We start from the raw sequence: 24235 nt of genomic DNA on the forward strand, positions 1-24235 counted from the left end.
CTATTATTAATAAAATTGTCACAAAACGGAAATATACATATACTTCTGCGTGTAAGGACGCATACGTGTATATATAATCCTACAATTTGGATAATCATAAAAATATATTAAAATTAAAATAAAAGAAATATTTAAATATTTCATTAATGAGAATATTTTAATAGTTTTTGGAATATTTATATATATAGAACAGAGATTATTGCTTTTAATTGGTAACTACATCCTTTACCAGCACATAAAGGGCAATTACGGATAAACTCACACACACATATACTATCCGAAAGCATGAGTTTACATAATCAAAATTAAAAATTAAAAATTAAAAGATCTATACCCATAGCACCATCTCAAAATTACCTCAGAAATCAGAAATAAAACAGTTTACATCAAACTCGATATTCAAACCATTCGGAAAATAAGTATGCATACTATAAATCCACTTGGATTCTAATTGGCTCAAAGTACGCACCTTATGACTGCCTCGCCAATGTCTCTTGTATTTGGTAATACCCCAAAATTTTAATTCACTAGGGTCTTTGTTATGACACTTGGCAAAATGCTTAGAGACGCTATGCTTCGGGAACCCCTTCTTAATATTTTGTACGTGTTCCCGGAGCCTGACCCAAAGTGGTCGTTTAGTTCTCCCTATATATTGCATTCCGCAGCTACACTGTAGCGCGTACACAACTCCCTCTGTCCTACAAGTAATACATTCTTCAATTTCAAACTATCTTTAGAAAAAATTGGTCATTATTGAAAGCTGATCCGGCCCTGAAAGAGATAATATCAGATTTCCCCAGTTTCAGGTATAGAAAAGCCCCTTCATTAAGAGATAAAATCGTTAAAAACGTTCTTGATCCACCAAATAAAAAGAATGTCACCTTTCTGGATATAAATGGGTTCTTTCCATGTAGAACTTGTTACGCGTGCAAAGCCACAAAAGGCAAGAATAAGAAATTGATGACTTTTTCTTCATCTACAAGCAAGAAAGAATTTAAAATTGCCAAGTGTCATAACAAAGACCCTAGTGAATTAAAATTTTGGGGTATTACCAAATACAAGAGACATTGGCGAGGCAGTCATAAGGTGCGTACTTTGAGCCAATTAGAATCCAAGTGGATTTATAGTATGCATACTTATTTTCCGAATGGTTTGAATATCGAGTTTGATGTAAACTGTTTTATTTCTGATTTCTGAGGTAATTTTGAGATGGTGCTATGGGTATAGATCTTTTAATTTTTAATTTTTAATTTTGATTATGTAAACTCATGCTTTCGGATAGTATATGTGTGTGTGAGTTTATCCGTAATTGCCCTTTATGTGCTGGTAAAGGATGTAGTTACCAATTAAAAGCAATAATCTCTGTTCTATATATATAAATATTCCAAAAACTATTAAAATATTCTCATTAATGAAATATTTAAATATTTCTTTTATTTTAATTTTAATATATTTTTATGATTATCCAAATTGTAGGATTATATATACACGTATGCGTCCTTACACGCAGAAGTATATGTATATTTCCGTTTTGTGACAATTTTATTAATAATAGGTATTGGCTGTTTATTGGCATACATGGTTATGGATCATTATGTTTGGTCTATAATTATGTGAGATATGGTCCTTTCTATACATTTTAATTTAATTTTTTAATAACAAAATTTCTTTAATAACTATTAAAATATTTTAAAAGGGAATGGGCATTAGGTTTTTCTGTTTAATATAACTCACATTGCAGGTTGGTACATTATAATACATCCTTTTCCCCTGTGTAAATGTGCCTGCTGCAGAATCGTTACATTTTTGTTATCTCTCTCTGGTGCATCATTATACACTTTTCTGTGTAAATGTGCCCATTGTAGATGTAAGTCTGGCATCCTTGCATTATAGTCCCCAGTGGTCTTCAGTTTAATGGCTGCAGGAAGTATCGTTGCGATTAGGCTGAATGGAATGCTGACGTGGGTGGTTCCTGTTATCTTGGCCGGGTATTTAAAGAGCTATCGTCACTGTGATTGACAGCCCTGATGAAGTCACGTGATATTGTGACGTAACGCGTCGGCGTAGCGCGGTGACGTATTTCCGGCGTGGCGGCCATCTTGGTACACCTGTGGATTCAGCTGTACACCCAACTCATATACACATATCCTCAATTGAGAGCATGAGGGTTTAATGTGGACTGGCTGCTACGTGAGTTATTTTATTATACATGTGATGTTCCTATGGTATAATAAACCTTACTGCACTATGGGAGGATCCGTTTGTTTTGTTCTGGGAAAGTGATATTTCATCTACACTTGAAGAAGAGCTGAGTGGGAATATTGTATCCTGAGAAGTGGTTCTGGAGTGCCTTGGTGCCTGGAGGATCTGTGAGAGGGATCCATACTGCTCTGTGACCCGCAAGGGTCGAAGAGTTGAGGTGAGAGGCTAATCCAGAAGGTGGTTGGATTCACAAGTTATCTACACTCAGATACCTGCACGGTTTTTTTTTTGTTTCACCTGTGGTCACCTTACAGTATATTGGAAACACAATTCTACCAAAATCATTAATTTTTTCACCTTTAATATTCCAATATTGGACTTTTTTCTCTTAATATTTCATTATTGGACTTTGAGTTTGCGTATATTATTTAGATATTATTTCACTTCACATTGTGCACGTGTGATGTTATATATGTATGTGTTTTCATGCACATGCGTATTGATTTAAGTTTTGCGTTTTGTTATTATTTTTGTGTTATCACTTAGCACCTTTTATTATATTTATTATTATTGTTTTTTGTTTTTTATTCTATTCCACATTCACTTTAATTAGTTTGAATGTAGCACAGCATTTATATGGTTTTTATTGTCAATATATTGATTTATGTCATTGTATTCCACATTCACTTTAATTTTTGAATGTAGCGCAGCATTTATTAGGTTTATATTCACTTGATCACTGGTATATGATTTAATGCTAGCAGCTGTTTGGGGTTCATTTATTTGTTAATTGTTTAAACACATTATTTTGAGCGCAGGAGGGTCACACCACTATAAGGGAGTTATTGTTTTTCCTGCCAAAGGGTTTGTATTTATGTCCTTTCAGTCCTGACATTTACACAACCCTGTTATACAGACAGGTAGCTGAGCTGGCTTTTACCTTTATCAATTAAGCAACAAAGGTTGGTCATCTAACTAGCCCCAATCTGTAATTGGACAGAAAAGTGTCACTTCATCCCACAGCTTACACTGCTCTCCTCCTATCCATATGGTCCTTGTGAGCACATGTTCATTGGCACAGGAACATTGGCACCTAGTGCTGCCCCTCCCTTTTCCAGCATCTGCTATACTGTACAGGGCATTGAAAGGATATTCAAAGTCAGATGTAGGTGCTTACATCTACTACATTTAAAAATACATTTATTGGCATTTTTTATTAATATACAACCATACTAATTAGTTTTTAATATTTTCTATCTGCATTGCATTCAGCTTTTAATATTCAAGCTTCATGAGACTTCCTTAACATGTTAAAAAGCAGTGTTAAGTAACCCATGGATGGCAACCAACTAGAATTCATGGTCTGACCCAGGTATACCAAAATATGATTGGTTGTGATGAAAAAAGTGAGTCTTGAGGTTCATCTGTATGTTTGTTTCAGGGATAGAAGAGCTGGCAAGAAGATGAGTGTCACGGTGTAAGGTCAGGTTCAGAGACCAGTTGCTATAGCAGTAAAAGGCTTACCTGGAACCAGCAGGATAGGTACACCAGCGGATCCCCCTGGGAATGACGCAGGCTCACCTGAGGTGCGGGGTCTAAGTATTAACCGGTATTCACCAGAGCTCCTAATGGTGGAGATGGATTGGGCTGCGTGTTTATACCAGGTCGCAGATCTCAGGATCACCCCACCAGGGAATGAGCAGACTGGGAACCAATAGCGGACCAACAGGTTAGGGATCAGACAAAAGCAGAGTCAGTCACAAGCCAAGGGTCGGTCACAAATGGTAGCAGATCAATCGTAGTACGTTAGGATGAGACGAAATCATGGTCAGGAACAAGCCAAAGATCAGTAGCAGAGGTGTAGACAGCAGCAGGAACAGTAGCGGGATATTGGCTGGAAAGGCACAATAATCTGGCAAGGAGGAAGTCCAAGGACATGGCTTATATAGGAAGTTCATGGGAGGAGCAAGGAGTTCAAGGTTCAAGAGCAAACAAGGCACAAGGCAGGATTATCCAATAGAAGAGGCAGAGTGTTGTCCAGCATCCCAGGTAGCTCAGTGAGAAGAGTTACTGCCTGACACAGTAGAAGTCCCAGGTTCAAGTCCAGGCCCTGACAATGAGGGTGTTTCGAGGAAATGGCCTCACATACCTTACACTGATATTGGTAATCTGATCTCATTTGAAAGTGGGGGGAATGAAATCAAAGATTAGACAGAGCCAATAACTGGCTAATTGTTTTAAGCCCATTAAAGTGAGACCACACAACCATTGCCTTGGCATTTTGAGAAAGACTGGTATTGACATGTTTTTAATTTAATATTGCAAGAGGACAGAGTGGTCAGGATGAGGTTGGCTTCAACTAACCATTTCATTTTGCAGAAGCTCTTCCTTACTATGTCGGAATTTGGAAACCTCACATTATCAATGGGCACCTTTATCAAGTTCCTGTTGATCACAGCATTTGATGCTTTCAAGAACACCACCCACATAGAAGAGAAGACCCAACAGACGGCCATAAACCATGATGATCTAGTGGGAGCCATCACCTTCATTATGGTCTTCATAGCCATATTTTCCTTCTTCATTGTTGCGGTGCTAGTGATTGCAATCAGATCCAGGTCATATGACCAGCTGGGGGAACAATATCTCAATAACTGCAATATGGTGGAATCTGACTCAACAACTGAATATTTGCAGGGAGCTAAAAATATTTATCATGAAAACAAGGCAGTAGAATGTCTCTCATATTAAATGAAACAAATATTTGCATCTGTACACTACATTTTCTTCAGCCAAAAGATGATTTTTTTTAAAATAAAGAACTCCCTCAATATCAGCATGTTTCTTCATTTCCAAAAACTGGCAATAAATTAGAACACCTTGGAGTTTCTAAAAAAAGGGGTCACTTTGGGGGTTTTCTACTTTGAAGCCCACTCTCCACTTAAACGCATACATGGGCTGTTAGGAGTGCAGCGTCCTTCCATCGCAGAAAATAAGGGAAACATTTTTTTTTTCAAACGTTTTGGTCCTTTTTTTTCCTTTATATAGTAAAAAAGTTAAAAACCCAAAGGTTATTAAATACCACTGAAACGGTCTCAAAACTACTGAAAAATGGTCTGTGTTCTGTCCTCGCTACATGTTTCTCTGTGTGCAACTCAACATGCAGCTAAACCCTCCTATTCTGCAATTAGCCAGACTGAATATAATCTTGAAGCTTTATTAAAAAAAACAGGGTGGATGAAATTATTGAAAAAACAGATAAGAAGTGCATATAGTCAATATATGAAATACACAAACACAATGAAATGATTAAGCTGTGGGTGGTAATCAGGGGCGGACTGACAACTCATGGGGCCCCTGTGTCCTTGCCCAAACTCAAAAAAGCTTATGAAAAAGGTACCAGGGGCATCTCATGGGGCCCCCTATTGACCCCGGGCCCTTGGGCAATGCCCAAGTTTCCAAATGGTCAGTCCGCTCTTGGTGGTAATAAGTCCATGCTCACCAGTGATGTCAGCATGGAGCTCTGGTGAGTTACCCAACTTTACTTTGGTGGTGGATTTTGGCACAATCTCTTTGAGAGCACTTGAATTTGAAAAGGATTTGTTTGGTCACCAGTGATGTTGCCTGCAAGGGATACAAATTCAGTCCACATGCATTTCAGGGATGTAGGCTGGTTTCCTTTCTCCCTCAGTTCTTAAAATTGAGTCTGAGCTCCCAGAATGCACCTGTTTCCTTTTCTTAGAAGGAAGGATGATTGGAGCTATTATTAGCCAAAAAGATTCTGGTATCTACAAACAGTAAATTTATTCTGGGCTCCATCTCGTGGCCAAATTTAATATTGTAGGCAGGACAGACACAATGAATTTCCCGTCTGGAGGCAGAACAGTCTGGTAATGAAAGAGGTGAAATATGCCAATACTAAGGTGGCTAGGAAACACTCTTGGACCTAACATAGTTGCAGCTGTGGACTCCTATGGCTCTATTTGAACATGTTGCACTTGCAGGTATTTAGACAGCTTCTGAACACTTAGACCTAATTTACACTTGCAGTTGAGAGCTGGCAAAATTTAAAATACAAGGTTGAGCCGCGTTTTTACCACTCCTGAACAGCTCCCCCTAAGCTGTAAAGGCAGCCATACAGGGGAATACACAGGTGCGTTGCTCTGCATTGAAGTGTGGCAAAAGTAATCCACTGAACAAACACTATCCATTTAAGGAAATTGGGGTCATGCTACAACTGTGTGCCATGCACATGGTTGCGGTGTGGTGACGTGGGCTTTTAGGGTAAAATAGGCAGTGAGGATGCAACACAACAAGTCTTCCTCAAGTCCAGTAAATGCTTCTGACATGTGAAAACTGACTCAAATCTCCCACCAGCTAGCTGCTAGTATTTCAAAATAAAAATATGTGAAATCCCTATTTCTCAGAATAAAAGCATTACTGGAAAAAAAAAGCAACAATGTTATTACATACATACTATACATTTATGCTAAAACATATATACAAAACACTATACATTATCTGGGGCTGTCATTGACCTGCAACAAGCATGGGAGAGGGAGAAGCAGTACAAGAAGCCAATCATTTGTGCTGCAGTACAAGCAGCATGCTGAAAGAAGGGCAGATCAGGATGAAAAAGAAATTAGCTCCTCAATGTGCTGCTTCTTCTTTCACTGTACAGTCATAGGCTGAGGAGGGGACAAGAACTGTAAATGTTACTAAACTGCAGCAGAGAAAAATAATAGCTTTTCTTCTCTGCTCTGCAGTGTTAATACTAAGACCAGATGGACAGAAATACAATTTATTTTACATGAAAAAAGCACCCTTATATGTATTTCATCTGCGAATTTAGTTATTTACCTGGAGTTCAGCTTTAAAAACAGATCATTTTGACAAGTGCGCTATTTCTGTTCTGGCAGGTCCCCTTTAACTTTCAAATTTGATGTTTTATGCATGTGTATGTAGCACCCAATGACACTGAATGGCATTTTTCTCCTTGTTAAGGGCTAGTACTTGTCTATATTATATTTATAGTGATCTGGAGCTCTAGGTCTGTGCTGCCCCCTGCCAGTTGTTATGAAAGATACACATTTGCAAAGTGACAGCGTAAACAAATACAATTGTAATAACGCAACACTGAAGAAGGAAGAGAAGTGGCCAGGAATCTAGTATTAAAGGAGAAAGTCAGAAAGAATATATAAATCTATATATATATATTATATATATATATACACACACATACACACACACTGTATATATGAGTAGGCCTAACTTTTGCCACCAGCCCTGGTGGAGAGAAAAGTGGAGTTCCAGACGTTTTTGTGTTTATTAAAAGTCAGCAGCTACAAAAACTGTAGCTGCTGACTTTTAATAAACACACACTTACCTGTCCCGGGGTCCAGTGATGTTCTCACCCGCGCAGTCCCTTCTCTCCTTCTGTCCTCCACAGCGCTGGCATCTCTATTGTGGGCACCAGGCTGTGACAGCTCGTGACTTCATAGCCTGGTGCCCACTGCGCATGCACAAGTCACACCGCGCCTCCTGATTGGTCCAGCAGTGGGAGCAAGGAGGGGGCCGAACTTCCAGGTCACTTCGCCGCAGTGAACTGAGCCAGAAGTGGGAGCGGGTACCTGTCAAAACTAGGTACCTGCTCCCCCCCAAAAGGTGCCAAATATGGTAGAAGAGGGGGGAGGAGGCAAACAAGTGGAGCTTCCGCTTTTGAGTGGAACTCCACTTTAAGGCATGGACACCACTAGACCCTCTGAAAGTATACTATGGTATCTGGCACCAAGCTATCAGTAGCAGATCCTTTAAGTCCTATAAATTGTGAGGTGGGACCTGCATAGATTGAACTTGTTTTTCTAGCACAGCCCACAGATGATCGATTGGATTGAGATCTGGAGAATTAAAAGGCCAAGTCAACACCTCAAAATCCTTGCTGTGTTCCTCAAACCACTCTTGAACAAATTTGCAGTGTGGCAGGGCACAGTATCCTGCTGAAAGAAGCCACCTCTATCAGAAAATACTGTTTCCATGAAGGGATGTACTTGGTCAGCAACAATATTTTGGTAGGTGGTAATTGTCAAGTAACATACACATGAATGGCACGATCCAAGGTTTCCCAGCAGAACATTGCCCAAAGCATCACATTGCCTCTGCTGGCTTGTTTTCTTCCCATACCGCATCCTGGTGCCAGCTTTTCCCCAGGTAAGTGACACACTCACCCAGCCATTCAAATGATGTAAAAGAAAGTGTGATTCATCAGACCAGCCAACTTCTTCCATTGCTCTGTGGTCTAGTTCTGATGTTCACATGCATATTGTAGGCACTTTTAGCTGCAAACATGGGCCATCATGGACACTTTGACCAATCTATGGCCAAGCAGCCTCATATACAACAAACCACAATGCACATTTCCTGCTTTCAACACATCAACTTCTGGACATGTTTCCTTGCTGCCTAATGCAACCCATTGACTCTCAGATGCCATTGTAGTGAGATAATGAATGTTAGTCACTTTACCTGTCAGTGTACATAAAGTTATGGCTGATTTTATATATATATATATATATATATATATATATATATATATGTGTTATACACACACACATACACAGTGCTCAGCATAAATGAGTACACCTCTTTTGAAAAGTAAGATTTTAATCAATATCTCAATTAACGAAATTTTGACAAAACTGAGTTTTATAGAACATTTGTTTAGCTCATTACATGAAAGTAAGGTTATTAATATAACTTAATTACAAATTCTTCAGTTTTACTCAAATTAGTTGATGGAACAATGAATACACTACTACATCTAGTATTTTGTATGACCTCCATGATTTGTAAGGACATCACAAAGTCTTCTAGATATGGAATGAACAAGTTGGAGACATATTGCAACATCTATCTTTTTCCATTCTTCAAGAACGACCTCTTTTAGAGCCTGAATTCTGGATGGAGAGTGATGCTCAACTTGCCTCTTCAGAATTTACCATAAGTGTTTGATTGGGTTCAGATCAGGAGACATACTTGGCCACTGAATCACTTTCACCCTGTTCTTCTTCAGAAATGCAACAGTGGCCTTAGATGTGTTTTGGATAATTTTCATGTTGGAAAAGTGCACAACAACCAAGAGCACGGAATGATTGTAGCATCTTCTTTTTCAATATAGAACAGTACATCTGTGAATTCATGATGCCATCATTGAAATGCAGCTCCCCGACACCAGTAGCACTTATGCAGCCACAGAAGGACACTGCCACCACGTTTCACTGTAGGCACCATGCTTTTTTCTTTGTACTCCTCACCTTTGCGACACCATACACTTTTGAAGCCATCAATTTCAAAAACATTTATCTTGGTCTCATCACTAGTAGAGTCCCAGGAGTATTCCTCTTTTTCAGCAAGGGCCCTGGTAAAATCTAGGCTGGCTTTTTTGTGCATGTGCTTTAGGAGAGGCTTCCTTTGTGGACAACACCCATGCATGCCATTCCTCTGCAGTGTACTCCATATTGTGTCACGGGAAACAATCACCCCAGTTTGGATTTCTACTTCTTTAGCTAACTGCAGTGAACTTGCATGGCAATTTTCTTCAACCCTTCTCATCAGAAGACGCTCCTGTCGAGGTGTTAATTTCTGTGGATGGCCTGAACGTCTCTGTGAGATGGTTGCACTTCCATCTTTGTTCAATGTTTGTAGCATGTTTGCTACAGTATTCTGAGTGATAAGTAAAGGTTTACTGATCTTCTTGTAGCCTTCACCTTTCTTATGTAAAGAAATTATTTTCTTTCTCAGGACTTTAACATTTCTCTTCCATGTGGTACCATTGCTGAAAGCATGAAATGGGAAGGGTTTAATTTGTTAGGTAATGCCCTTTTATAATCAACTGTCTGCTGGACACCTGTTTAATGAATAATTAGACTCAACTGTAGTTGAATTCTTGTTAATTAGGATTTGGTTGTCTAAAATTGAGCTTTGCTGTTAAGACTTTAATTGGGGTGTATTCATTTTTGCAACATGGTCTTGAATGAATTTGTTAGGAAAAATACTTTTTTGTGTGTGCAAATTAACAAATCCTGTTTGCAATCAATGGCCCACATTTGTGGGAGTATATTGTAGTATAGTCTCCCATAGACTAGGTTGACTCTGAAAGTAAAGTAGAGGTTTTCTGACAAATCTGTTGGGGTGAAATAATTTATGCTGAGCACTGTGTATATATACAGTATATATATATAAATATATATATGTACTGTATGTACACATACAGTGTATATATATATTTATTTATTTTTTCTTTTAATGTAAAGGGCATTACTCATTTGCAATCTCAGCTGTTTTTGCTGATATGGACATTTCTCTTTACAGTTTTGTAGAAATTTTAACCAACTCTCAATCGCACAAATGATTAAGTTGAATGGACCTCGCACCAACATTTTAACTATATGAATGAATGTTGGAGGTAGGTTGACTAGATCTAACGTCGGATAAAAAAAAACTTACATACAGACAGGCTCTTTATTGCAGAAGAAGTATGCAATGTCTCTTCTGCAATTAAAAAAAAAAATAACGTACCTGCCAATTTGCATGTAAAAGTGCAGCGCTAATTAACAAAATTAAATAAATTGTGAACAAATTGTAACAAACGAAAAACAACCACTCTGATGTAATTAATCAGTCCCAGTGCCAAAAAGCATTGAAATGTCCATAAATCCAATCATGTATCTTCAGTGACTAAAAGGTAATCAAGTGTATCCAAATGCACCACATGTCACCCCACTCAGAGCTTACGGGAGGCTTGCCAGATAAATTTGACCATCATATTATAGAGTGGTCAAATTAGGCACAAGCATATTCAAATGGCAACAGCTCCAGTTTCCTCCACAGCCTCCAACCATATAGCAAACAGCATTCCCGCACTCCAAATGGATAACCTGTATTAGGCATATAGAGGGCAGATTCATGTAACAGATAAACTTCCCATAGTGTAAAATCCTTATCAAGTTTTATTTGAACTAAAGTAATGCACTTACATTAGAAAATCCAATAGAGCGCTGTATAAGGACAAGAAAACCGCGTGTACCACTTCCAAGATGGCTGCAGGCTTGCACGCATGTGTGGTGACGTATGCCCTAGCTCAACCCAATGCATTTCATCAGATATAACATCATCAGGGATTGACGTTTTTTACAATTTGTTCACAATTTATTTAGTTTTGTTAATTAGCACTGCACTTGTACATGCACGTTCCTTTTATTCTTAGTATCAGAATATAGTGCTGGCAGCTTATGTGCTTTACTGACCAGCGCAGATTCTTATGCTATTTTCACATATTTTACCTGCCAATTTGCAATCTTCTGCAGAAAGTACACTGAACTGCACACATGCACCTCAGTTTACATTTCTGGCATGGTGCCAGTATGCCAGGATGAATGATTCCGATGCATGCACAGGAATTACATCATCCTGCACTGGCCAATCAAGGCAGCCAAATATAGGCACCAGGAAGAAGATGCCTGAGTCGGCGAGGGACTCCATGGGTAAAGAACCATTAAATGTGAGTAATCCTGGCTTTTGTTCCGCTTTAACATGAAATTGCAAAATATTTGGCATAGTATAGTGTTGGATGTCCATGTACTCTGCAATGCCATGGTTCCCTGCAATTCAGGATTGTGGGGGGCAGAGGATGGAACCACAGAGAACAGCATGGAGGCTGTAGTGCTTGAATGAAATGGAGGTAGCGGTTGAGTCCCCTGTTTCTCTTTGGGAAGCCCATATGGCTACGATTAGGGGCCACCTGAGCCAGATTGCACCTTCCAAGAAGCGTGCCTGGAAAAGCGGATTCGGAAACTGTACTCTCTTCTTGATGCTGCAGATGCAGCCTTGAAGGCTTATCCGATATAAGCAACTAAGAAGGCCTGCAAGTCTGCAACTGAACTGGACCTTCTAGCCACTACTCAGACTGAAAAGGCCTTGCTTTGGACCAAGCACAGATTTTATACTAGTGCGAATAAACCTGGTCCCATGTTGGCCAGGAAACCTAATTCCATGGGACTTACTTCAGACCCTTCTAAGATTGCCTCCACTTTTGCTGACTTTCTTTCATCCTTGTACAGTAGACCTCCCCCTTTTGACCTGGACAAGGCCGAGAGCTTCTTCCAATCTTTCCACCTCCCCTCACTATCTTCGATGGCACAGGACATTTTGAATTCCCCTGTTTCTGAATCAGAAGTTACACGGTCCATTAAATCCCTCAAGCCATTTAAAGCCCCAGGCCCACTGTCAGGGATCCTACAGCGGTAGCCTCTAGCACTCCACAGACCGGATTCCCCCAAGGCGCGGAATCTAAATCCCTACCTGCTTGTTCACCAGGGCCCCTGATGGTGGGGATGGACTTGGAGCAGGCCGAGACCAGGTCGCGGCCCTTGAGTTCACCCAGCTGTGGTAGAAGCACCGTTGGAGGTGTATAGCAGGTGAGAGTCTGATGTGAGGAGGTCACAAGAGCAGCGTCAGGCAGGCTGGGTCGGTAACAGTGGTGGCAGCGTGGTACAAAGTCAGCAGGCAGAGGAATAAACTGGTCACAAGCCGGGTTCGTTAACAGGAGATCAGAACGTGCAGGGTTAAGCAGGAGAATGGTCAGACAAGCCAGGGATCAGAGCAGGAGAAGACAGCAGTATCAGGAACAGGCTGGGTCGGCAACAAGGTATTCAGGAACACTGGATCAAACAGGAACACAGGTAACAGGTAAGACCATACGGCACTTGAGCATTGCAAGAGCTGGGTTTAAATAGGCCGCCCAACTCCTGACAGGCGCTCCTGGGTCCTAGTGCCTGCCCGGCGCAGTCATCGGTGACAGGCGCGCCTGGGTCCTAGTGCCTGCCTGCCTGTATGTCTTGTCAGGATTCTACGCATGTGCAGATTCGATCGCCGAGGCGATCTTCCCATTCCCTGACATTGCCCCCCCCTTACGGGCAGCCTCCGGATGCCCACCCGATTCCTCCTTTGTGGCTGGCTATGACGGAATTCTCGTACTAATCTGGGGGCATGGACATTCTGGGCTGGTTCCCATGAATTCTCCTCCGGCCCAAAGCCTTTCCACTTGATCAGGTATTGTACCTGACCACCCCTCTTCCTACAATCCAAAATTGCCTCCACCTCGAATTCCTCCTCCCCGTTGATATCTATAGCTTCTGGAGGTCTAGACCTGCGGTCTAAAAAGGGGTCTGGAACTGCAGGTTTTAATAATGATACGTGGAAGACTGGATGTATTTTGAGGGACTCGGGGAGAGTCAGTTTAAATGCCACTTCATTAACCTTGCGTTCTACTGGGAAAGGTCCCACAAATTTGGGTGCCAATTTTCTGGATGGGCATGTCAGTTTTAGGTTGGCTGTTGACAACCAAACCCGATCCCCAGGGTGTATGTTATGATCCGCCAGGCGGAGCCTTCCGGCTGCCAACTGATAGACCAACCCAGAGCGTGGGGTCTAAGCCCGGGCTGTGCCTTCACCAGGGCCCCTGATGGTGGGGATGGACTTGAAACAGTCCCGGGCCAGGTCACGACCTCTGGGCGGGCCCACCAGCGGCTGGGAAGGCCTCCGGGGATGCGTGTAGGTACCGGGAGAGCCAGATATGAGGCGGATGACGGCCCCAGCAGGGTGGCACGGATAGTGGTTCCGTGGGGGGTAAGCGGGGTACCAAATCAGCGGGCAAGGAGTAGTCAGGTCACATGCAGGGTCAGCCAGGTAAATCAGTCCGTAGAATAGTCAGGATATCCGAGTCAAAACGCAGGAGCAGGCAGAGTAGTCAGGACAAGCCGGGTCAAACACAGGGGCAGGCAGCGTAGTCAGGGTCGAAAACAGGGTCACAGAACAGGAGCAGGTATCCAGGATCACATAAGACCTTGCGGCAATGGGTGACAGTGCAGGGCATCTTTAAATAGTGCGCCCTGCACTGTCATTGGCTGGCTGGGACGCGCCCCCGGCTCTCATTGGACGCCTGAGGCGCGCCCTCGACTCTCTACTGCGCATGCGCAGCGTCCTGTCAGCCGCGGCTCGCCGCCAGTGCGCATGCGCGGGGGGACGGCGCCGTGATGCAGGATTCCGGCGCCGTGATCCCTGACACTGCCCCCCCCCCAATGGGCACCCTCCGGGAGCCCCACTGATCTCTCCACCGCGGGTGTCCACGAAAAAATTCCCGGATGAGCCGGGGAGCGTGAATGTTCTGGGCGGGTTCCCATGAGTTCTCCTCAGGGCCATAACCCTTCCATTTTATCAGGAACTGGGTCTGGTTCCCCCTCCGTCGGCAACTGAGGATAGTCTCCACTTCGTATTCCTCCTGGTCATCTACGGAGATTGCCTCGGGAGGTCTGGACTCACGGTCCGGGAAAGGATCCGGTCTGGATGGCTTCAGGAGAGACACATGGAACACAGGATGTACCCTGAAGGTCTGCGGAAGCTCAAGCTCGTAGTCCACCTTGTTGACTACACGCTTTACCGGAAATGGGCCAATGTACTTGGGTCCCAGCTTCCTCGAAGGATGCAGCATCTTCAAGTTGGTCGTTGACAGCCATACCCGATCCCCTGGTTGAAGCAGTAATTCTCCTCTTCTTTTCCTGTCGAACGCCCTCTTACTGTCCCCTTGGGCTTTGGCGATGGCTTCCTGAATTGTCTTGTTATTGACAGAGAAGAAGTTTAAGACGTCCTGAGATGCCGGTACCGGGTTTTCAGGCATCAGGTCAGGGAGAAATGTGGGATGATACCCGTAATTGGCGAAGAACGGGGATTGCCCCGTTGCAGAGTGACTCGAGTTGTTGTACGCGAATTCTGCGGACGGCAACAACGTCAACCAGTCATCCTGAAGGTAGGACGTGTAACATCGCAGGTATTGTTCCAGCGTTTGGTTGGTCCTCTCGGTTTGGCCGTTGGTCTGTGGGTGGTAGGCGGATGAAAGCGACAGCTTGATTCCTAGTGCTTTACACAAGGAGTTCCAGAACCTGGAGGTGAATTGGACTCCCCGATCTGACACTATATCTTCGGGGACCCCATGAAGCCTGACTACTTCCTTAATGAAGATCCGTGCCGTTTCAGGTGCCGATGGGGTTTTCTCCAGGGGTATAAAATGTGCCATCTTTGAGAAGCGGTCCACGACCACCATTATTGCTGTGTAGCCTTGGGATGGTGGGAGTTCGACCACAAAGTCCATGGCAATCATTTGCCAGGCCCGCTTGGGTATTGGTAATGGACGTAACAATCCCCATGCCCGGCTCCTGGAGGGCTTGTTCCTTTGACAGGTGGAGCAGGTCTGGACGTAACGCTCGCAGTCCTTATTCATGTTCGGCCACCAGAACGAGCGCCGTAGTAGTTCCAGAGTTTTCGCAACCCCGAAGTGACCTGCCATTCGATGGTCGTGGCAGTGCCCTAGGACCAGGGTTCGCACCTCTTCTGGGACCATGATCTGGTCTTCCTTCCAAAACAGCCCGCCGTGGTTCAGGAGGGGTGACCCCGATGGAACTGGTAGTCCTGTAGAAGCGTCGAGGAGTCTGGAACGAAGTTCTGTTTGTAGAGCAAGGAAACTTCCGGAAGGTAAGATGGTGTCAGGTGCCACTGTGTCATCGGGGTCCTCAAACATGCGGGACAGAGCGTCTGGTTTTGTGTTCTTAGTACCGGGTCGGTACGTAATATGGAGAGTGAATCGCGAGAAGAAAAGAGCCCATCTTGCCTGGCGAGGTCTCAGTCGTTTCGCTGTTCTTAAATATTCCAGGTTCTTGTGATCTGTGAAGACTAGGATTGGGTGTGTGGCTCCTTCCAGTAAGTACCTCCATTCTTCTAGAGCGGATTTGATGGCCAGGAGCTCCCGATCTCCAATGTCATAGTTACGTTCAGCCGGCGTCAACTTCCTGGAGAAGAACGCCACGGGGTGCAGTAGTTCCTTGGTTCCATTTCTTTGGGACAGAACCGCTCCTACCGCGTTCTCAGAGGCATCCACTTCCAAGACATATGGGAGGGAAGTATCCGGATGGCAGAGGATGGGCGCAGACGTGAATAATTTTTTGAGCTTCTCGAATGCCGTCTGGGCTTCGGAAGTCCACTTAAAACGGACCCCTTGTTTCGTCAGTTGCGTGATCGGGGAGACCAGACCGGAGAAGTTCCTAACAAACTTTCTATAAAAATTGGAAAAGCCGATGAAACGCTGTACCCCCTTTTTGTCGGCGGGTATTGGCCAATCTAAGATCGCCGTGACTTTCTGGGGATCCATCGCGACCCCCGCGGAAGAGAGAACCAGTCCCAAGAACGTGATTTCGCGCTGTTCGAAACAGCACTTTTCTGCCTTGGCGTATAGCCCGTGTTGACGCAACCGTTCTAATACCCGTACTACGTGACCTCGATGAACCTCCAGTGAAGGGGAGAAAATTAGGATGTCATCCAAATAAACTACTACAAAGACATCGAGGAAATCACGAAAAACATCGTTGATGAAATGCTGGAAGGTTGCCGGTGCATTACAGAGCCCGAATGGCATCACTAGATATTCGTAGTGACCGAATCTCGTACGGAAGGCCGTCTTCCACTCATCCCCCTCCCTGATACGGACAAGGTTATAGGCCCCCCGCAGGTCTAGTTTAGTGAATATCATTGCCGATTTTAATCTCTGGAGGAGCTCAGGGACTAACGGTAAGGGATAACGGTTCTTTACCGTTATCTTGTTTAGATCACGGTAGTCTATGCAGGGCCGTAACGATTTGTCCTTCTTCTCTACGAAGAACAGCCCGGCCCCGGCTGGGGATGTGGAAGGACGAATAAACCCCTTCTGCAGGTTCTCGTCAATATATTCCCTCAGTACACCCGATTCCGTTTCTGACAAGGGAAAGATCCGGCCGAACGAGATCTCAGATCCGGGTAGGAGGTCTATAGGACAATCGTAAGAACGGTGTGGGGGAAGAACGTCAGCCCCTCGCTTACTGAAAACGTCCAAGAAGTCATGGTAGGCCGGGGGAATAGTCTGGGATAGATTGGCATCACCGTCCAAGCACAGGAGGAACCGGGGACCCACGGATCCCGTGACCTGGCAGTGATTCAAACAGTAGGGTGACCTAAATTGAATCGTCCCCCTTTCCCAGTCAACCTGGGGGTTATGGGCCCGCAGCCAAGGGAGCCCCAGAATGACTGGAAATAGGGGTGATGCGATGGCATCTAAACGGAGGAACTCCTGGTGATGGTCTGCTATTGTGGTAAAAATGGGTGGTGTCTCCTGGTCCACCACCCCTGATTTTATACTGGAGCCGTCTGCCAAGAAGATGTTGAACCCCCTTTCTTTGGTCTGCAGTGGTATTTTTTGCCGGTGGGCAAAAGTCAGGTCGACAAAGCAACTACAAGCTCCAGAGTCAACGATTGCGGTCACCGATAGTGTTCTTCCCGGGAGCTGCAAAGACACAGGTATGGCCAGGTAATTGGACTGATCATCCCTTCCTGCGGGTAAGGTAAAAGAAAAGGAAGCGGACTTACTCATCTTTGCAGGACAGGAGTGCACCTGGTGACCAGCTTCCCCGCAGTACAGGCATAGGTTCAGCGATCGTCTCCTTTGACGTTCCTCGACCGACAAGTGGGAACGGGCCAGTCCCAGCTGCATGGGTTCCGGGTTGTCCCCCGATTCCGTGCCTCGGGGATGGTTCCCTGGGGTTGGAGCTGTGTCTCTCGGTGGGATCCATGCCACCCTTTGACCCTGGCTGCTCTTTTCCAGCCGACGTTCCCTTAACCTACGGTCAATCTGGATGGCCAACTCAATCAGTCTTTCCAGGGAGTCTGGTAGGCCTACTCGTGCTAGTTCGTCCTTGAGAGACTCAGACAGCCCGATGCGGAACTGGTGACATAAGGCCGCATCGTTCCATCTGGTGTCTCCCATGCATCGCCTAAAGTCGGACACGTATTCTTCGGCTGCCCGGCGGCCTTGCCGCAGAGAGTATAGGGTAGCCTCTGCGGAGGCAGCCCGCTGAGGGTCGTCATACAATACTGCCATGGCCTGAAAGAACTTGGTCAAGGAGTCAAGCTGGGGGTCACGCCTCTCCATCAGACGGTGAGCCCAATCCTGGGGCTCATCCTGAAGGAGAGAGACTATAAACCCCACCCTGACGGTCTCGGAGGAGAATGTGCGGGGCTGCAAGTCAAAATATAGTGTGCAAGCATTCCGGAAGGCTCGGAAGCGGCTCCGGTCACCACGGAACCGTTCCGGCAGGGGAACGCGGGGCTCAGGAGCTAAGGGTGTGGCAACCGCTCCGGATGTCGGGGTAGCGGGAGGTTCCACAGACGGGGGACTCTGAGCAGGGGGAGTCTGGGGGGATAATGTCTCCATGCGGTCTTCCAGTCGGGCGCAGCGACTGTGGAAGTTCTGGAAGGCCTGGGTCAAAGTTGCCAAGTGCTGGCAAATATCCTCTAGGGACGCCGGTCCACCTCCTGGCTCTGTCATGGCCGCAAGGTACTGTTATGATCCGCCAGGCGGAGCCTTCCGGCTGCCAACTGATAGACCAACCCAGAGCGTGGGGTCTAAGCCCGGGCTGTGCCTTCACCAGGGCCCCTGATGGTGGGGATGGACTTGAAACAGTCCCGGGCCAGGTCACGACCTCTGGGCGGGCCCACCAGCGGCTGGGAAGGCCTCCGGGGATGCGTGTAGGTACCGGGAGAGCCAGATATGAGGCGGATGACGGCCCCAGCAGGGTGGCACGGATAGTGGTTCCGTGGGGGGTAAGCGGGGTACCAAATCAGCGGGCAAGGAGTAGTCAGGTCACATGCAGGGTCAGCCAGGTAAATCAGTCCGTAGAATAGTCAGGATATCCGAGTCAAAACGCAGGAGCAGGCAGAGTAGTCAGGACAAGCCGGGTCAAACACAGGGGCAGGCAGCGTAGTCAGGGTCGAAAACAGGGTCACAGAACAGGAGCAGGTATCCAGGATCACATAAGACCTTGCGGCAATGGGTGACAGTGCAGGGCATCTTTAAATAGTGCGCCCTGCACTGTCATTGGCTGGCTGGGACGCGCCCCCGGCTCTCATTGGACGCCTGAGGCGCGCCCTCGACTCTCTACTGCGCATGCGCGGCGTCCTGTCAGCCGCGGCTCGCCGCCAGTGCGCATGCGCGGGGGGACGGCGCCGTGATGCAGGATTCCGGCGCCGTGATCCCTGACAGTGTATGACCAATTCTCCCTTCCTTTTCCTGTCACAAAACCTCTTACTGTCTTCTTGGGCCTTAGCCATTGTTTCCTGTAATACCTTGTTATTGGTAGTAAAGAACTCTAAGGTGTCCTGGGCTGCCGGGACTGAGTTCTCAGGAACCAGGTCTGGCAGGAAGGTAGGATGGAACCCATAATTGGCAAAGAATGGGGATTGGTTGGTGGCGGAATGATTCACATTATTATATGCAAATTCTGCCATTGGTAGAAGTGTCAGCCAGTCATTCTGCAGGAACGATGTGTAGCATCTCAGATATTGCTCGAGAGTCTGATTGGTTCGTTCTGTCTGCCCGTTTGTCTGGGGGTGATATGCTGACGAAAAAGATAACTTAATCTCCAGCCCCTCACATAGCGCTTTCCAGAATTTGGACGTAAATTGCACCCCCCGGTCTGAGACAATCTCTCTTGGCACTCCGTGAAGCCTCACAATCTCTCTAATGAACACTTGGGCTGTTTCGGAGGCAGATGGTGTCTTGGCTAGTGGAAGGAAATGGGCCATTTTAGAAAGGCGATCCACTACCACAAAGATCACGGTGTGATCTTGCGAGGGTGGCAATTCTACAATAAAATCTAAGGAGATCATACTCCAGGGACGGTCAGGTATTGGTAAAGGTCTCAATAGGCCCCAGGCCTTGTCTCTGGTAGGTTTATTCCGGTTGCAGATGGGGCAAGATCTCACGTACGCTTCACAATCCTTGGCCATGTTTGGCCACCAAAATGTGCGTCGTGCCAGATCTATAGTCTTATGTATCCCAAAGTGCCCCGCTAGGGGATGGTCATGGCAGTAACCTAACACCAGGGACTGGACCTCCTTGGGTACCATGATTTGTTCCCCCTTCCAGAAGAGTCCCTCCTTATTCAGTAGGGAGACTCCAGGCAGGTCAGAGACCCGGGTGGAAGCAGCCTGCAATTTAGACAACAGCTCAGATTGAAGCAGTAGGAAGCTACCTGCTGGCAGGATGGTGTCTGGCTGGGGGTTCTCTCCAGGGTCCTCAAACATCCGGGAAAGAGCATCTGGCTTAGTGTTTTTTGACCCAGGATGATACGTTATGTGGAGGTTAAACCTTGCAAAAAACAATGCCCATCTGGCCTGGCGTGGACGGAGGCGTTTAGCGGTTTTCAAGTACTCGAGGTTTTTGTGGTCGGTATAGACCAGAATGGGATGTGGGGCCCCCTCTAGCAGATATCGCCATTCCTCCAGAGCGGTCTTAATGGCCAGTAATTCCAGATCCCCAATATCATAATTCCTTTCCGAAGGGGAGAGCTTCCTAGAAAAGAAAGCCACTGGGTGCATCAGCTCCTTGGCCCCTACCCTCTGTGATAACACTGCTCCTACAGCCACTTCCGATGCATCTACCTCTAGTATGTAGGGCAATGATGCATCAGGATGGTTCAGAATGGGAGCCGTTGTGAATAGCTTTTTCAATGCCTCAAAAGCTGCCTGTGCTGCTGGGGTCCATTGGAAACGTACTCCCACTTTGGTGAGCTGAGTAATGGGTGCTACCAGGCCTGAAAAGTTCTTTATAAATTTTCTATAAAAATTGGCAAACCCAATAAACCTCTGGATGCCCTTCTTATCCGTGGGGGCAGGCCATTCCAGGATGGCCGAGATCTTTTGAGGGTCCATAGCGATCCCCGTGGTGGAGATAATTAGACCAAGAAATGAGATGCTTTTCTGTTCAAAACAGCATTTCTCAGCTTTAGCGTAGAGTCCATGCTGACGGAGACGTTCTAGCACACTCCTAACATGTCCCCAATGTGCTTCCAAAGACGAGGAGAATATCAAGATATCGTCCAAGTAGACGATTACAAAAATGTCAAGGAAGTCCCTGAAAATGTCATTGACAAAGTGCTGGAAGGTGGCTGGTGCATTACATAACCCGAAAGGCATGACTAGACACTCAAAATGCCCGAACCGAGTGCGAAACGCCGTTTTCCACTCATCCCCCTCACGTATCCTTACCAAGTTATAGGCACCCCTGAGATCCAGTTTAGAAAAAATGGATGCTGATTTTAACCTCTGAAACAACTCTGGAACCAAAGGAAGGGGGTAGCGGTTTTTGACCGTAATCTTGTTGAGGTCCCTGTAGTCAACACAAGGTCTCAGGGATCCGTCCTTTTTCTCGACAAAGAAAATCCCTGCCCCGGCCGGTGATGTGGAAGGGCGGATAAATCCCTTACGGAGGCTCTCATCAATGTATTCTTTTAGTGCCCCTAGTTCTCGCTCAGATAGTGGAAAAATGCGGCCAAAAGGGATTTCTGAACCTGGGAGCAGATCAATGGGGCAATCATATGCTCGATGTGGGGGAAGAACTTCTGCCCCCGTGGACTAAATACATCCAAGAATTGGTGGTAGGCCGCAGGCACAATTTGGGCTAACTCGGCATCAGGGCTTACAGCCAGTAGGGCCTGTGTATTTAATGATAACTTAGATAAACAATGTTCCTGACAGTATTGTGAGGGAAACTGGACTGACCCGGTCTTCCAGTCAATCTGGGGGTCGTGAGCTCGTAGCCAGGGGAGCCCCAGAATAACTGGAAATAGGGGGGACGCGATGGCGTCCAAACGGAGGAACTCCTGGTGATGTCCCGCCACTGTGGTGTGTATGGGAGGAGTCTCCCGATCTACCGTCCCCGATTTTATTTGAGACCCATCTGCCAAGAAAATATTCAACCCATGTTCTTTGGTGAGTAATGGTATCTGATGCTGGGTAGCAAAACTGAGATCAACAAAGCAGCTACATGCCCCGGAGTCAATAATAGCCGTCACCTGTATGCTTCCTCCTGGGAGCTGAAAAGACACAGGTACAGCCAAGTGAGTGGGGTTGCCTGTGCACACAGTAGATATATTAGAGAAAATAGAGGACTTACAGTATTTCTCCGGACAGGAGCGCACCATATGACCCGCTGCTCCGCAGTACAGACACAGGTTGTTTGCCCGACTCCTCTGTCGTTCCTCAGTAGAAAGGGAAGGTCGCATCAAGCCGAGTTGCATAGGTTCGGCTCCCTCTGACGGCTCTGGGCCCCGATTGCCGACACTGACCCTTGGCATGACTGGTACTCTTGGCAGCATCCATGAGGTTCTTTGCCCCTGGCTGGACCTCTCCTGTCTCCTTTCCCGCAGTCTGCGATCAATTTGGATCGCACGATCTATTAGACCTTCCAAGGAGTCTGGAACCCCTATTCTTGCCAACTCGTCCTTCAGTGGTTCCGACAGTCCCAACCGGAACTGGTGGCGCAAGGCTGCGTCGTTCCATTGTGTATCTCCACTCCAGCGCCTAAACTCCGCAGCATAATCCTCTGCAGCCCGGCGTCCCTGTTGTAGAGAATAGAGGGCTGCCTCAGCCGAGGCAGCTCGATGCGGGTCATCGTACAGCTGTGCCATTGCCTTAAAGAAGGTGGTCACAGTGTTCAAATGTGGGTGGTGGGCCTCCATCAGGCGATGGGCCCATCCCTGAGGTTCGCCCTGCAACAGGGATATAACAAATCCCACCTTCAGTGATTCTGAAGAGAAGGTCCGGGGTTGCAGGTCAAAGTATAGCTGGCAGGAGTTTTGGAAGGCCCTGAACTTCCCTCGATCCCCACTGAACCGCTCAGGGGTCGGTACTCTTGGTTCTGGCGGAGGAATTGTAAATGCTGCTCCAGTGGAAGGCCCTGCTGAACCCGTGGCGGGAGGTGTTCCCACTGAGCCCAATGTTGTGGGTGTTGGTGCGGCCAGGCTCTGAACCTGTCCCTCCAGGTGCTTGTATCCCTCTTCCAGGGTCTTCACCGCTCGTGTGAGTGCTGCCAGATGTTGGCACATCTCTTCCCAGGGTGAAGGTCCTCCTCCAGACTCTGTCATGGCCGTATGGTTCTGTCAGGGATCCTACAGCGGTAGCCTCTAGCACTCCACAGACCGGATTCCCCCAAGGCGCGGAATCTAAATCCCTACCTGCTTGTTCACCAGGGCCCCTGATGGTGGGGATGGACTTGGAGCAGGCCGAGACCAGGTCGCGGCCCTTGAGTTCACCCAGCTGTGGTAGAAGCACCGTTGGAGGTGTATAGCAGGTGAGAGTCTGATGTGAGGAGGTCACAAGAGCAGCGTCAGGCAGGCTGGGTCGGTAACAGTGGTGGCAGTGTGGTACAAAGTCAGCAGGCAGAGGAATAAACTGGTCACAAGCCGGGTTCGTTAACAGAAGATCAGAACGTGCAGGGTTAAGCAGGAGAATGGTCAGACAAGCCAGGGATCAGAGCAGGAGAAGACAGCAGTATCAGGAACAGGCTGGGTCAGCAACAAGGTATTCAGGAACACTGGATCAAACAGGAACACAGGTAACAGGTAAGACCATACGGCACTTGAGCATTGCAAGAGCTGGGTTTAAATAGGCCGCCCAACTCCTGACAGGCGCTCCTGGGTCCTAGTGCCTGCCCGGCGCAGTCATCGGTGACAGGCGCGCCTGGGTCCTAGTGCCTGCCTGCCTGTATGTCTTGTCAGGATTCTACGCATGTGCAGATTCGATCGCCGAGGCGATCTTCCCATTCCCTGACACCCACATAATTTCTCTGGACTATACTACAAAAAATTTGCATCTTTTCTTACTCCACATCTCACTGCTTATTTTAACTCATTGCGAGATAGTGCAAGGCCTTCACCGGACTTGTTCAAAGCTTACATTACTATGATTCCTAAATTGTTTGAGGAGGCCTTCAATCCACAATCTTTTCATCCTAATGTGAATGTGGACCTGAAGGTTTTGAGGAACATTTTTAAACTCCCGTGTTAATCAATACCTTCAGGCCCTCACCCACAGGGACCAGGTGGGCTTCATCCCAGGGCGA

General features: G+C 46.3%; 2 protein-coding genes across 2 annotated transcripts in view; both read left to right on the forward strand.

The window, feature by feature from the left end:
• The window catches only part of LOC149461700 (potassium voltage-gated channel subfamily E member 2-like), a 169437-nt gene that overhangs the window by 136857 nt on the left and 8345 nt on the right, over positions 1–24235 (forward strand). The gene's annotated exons all lie outside the window — the stretch shown is intronic.
• LOC149461701 (potassium voltage-gated channel subfamily E member 2-like) lies at positions 4597–4953 on the forward strand. Its single transcript, XM_089677975.1, has one exon. The coding sequence runs from the start codon at positions 4597–4599 to the stop codon at positions 4951–4953; it is 357 nt and encodes a 118-aa protein (XP_089534101.1).

Source organism: Staurois parvus, unplaced genomic scaffold (genome assembly GCF_062004578.1).
Source record: "Staurois parvus isolate SC_StPar_1 unplaced genomic scaffold, SC_StPar_1.0 ptg000195l, whole genome shotgun sequence".
Lineage (NCBI taxonomy): Eukaryota > Metazoa > Chordata > Amphibia > Anura > Ranidae > Staurois > Staurois parvus.

What these genes read in the sequence shown, in the direction of transcription:
- LOC149461701 (XM_089677975.1), top strand. Translation starts at nt 4,597, where the DNA reads ATGTCGGAATTTGGAAACCTCACATTATCAATGGGCACCTTTATCAAG.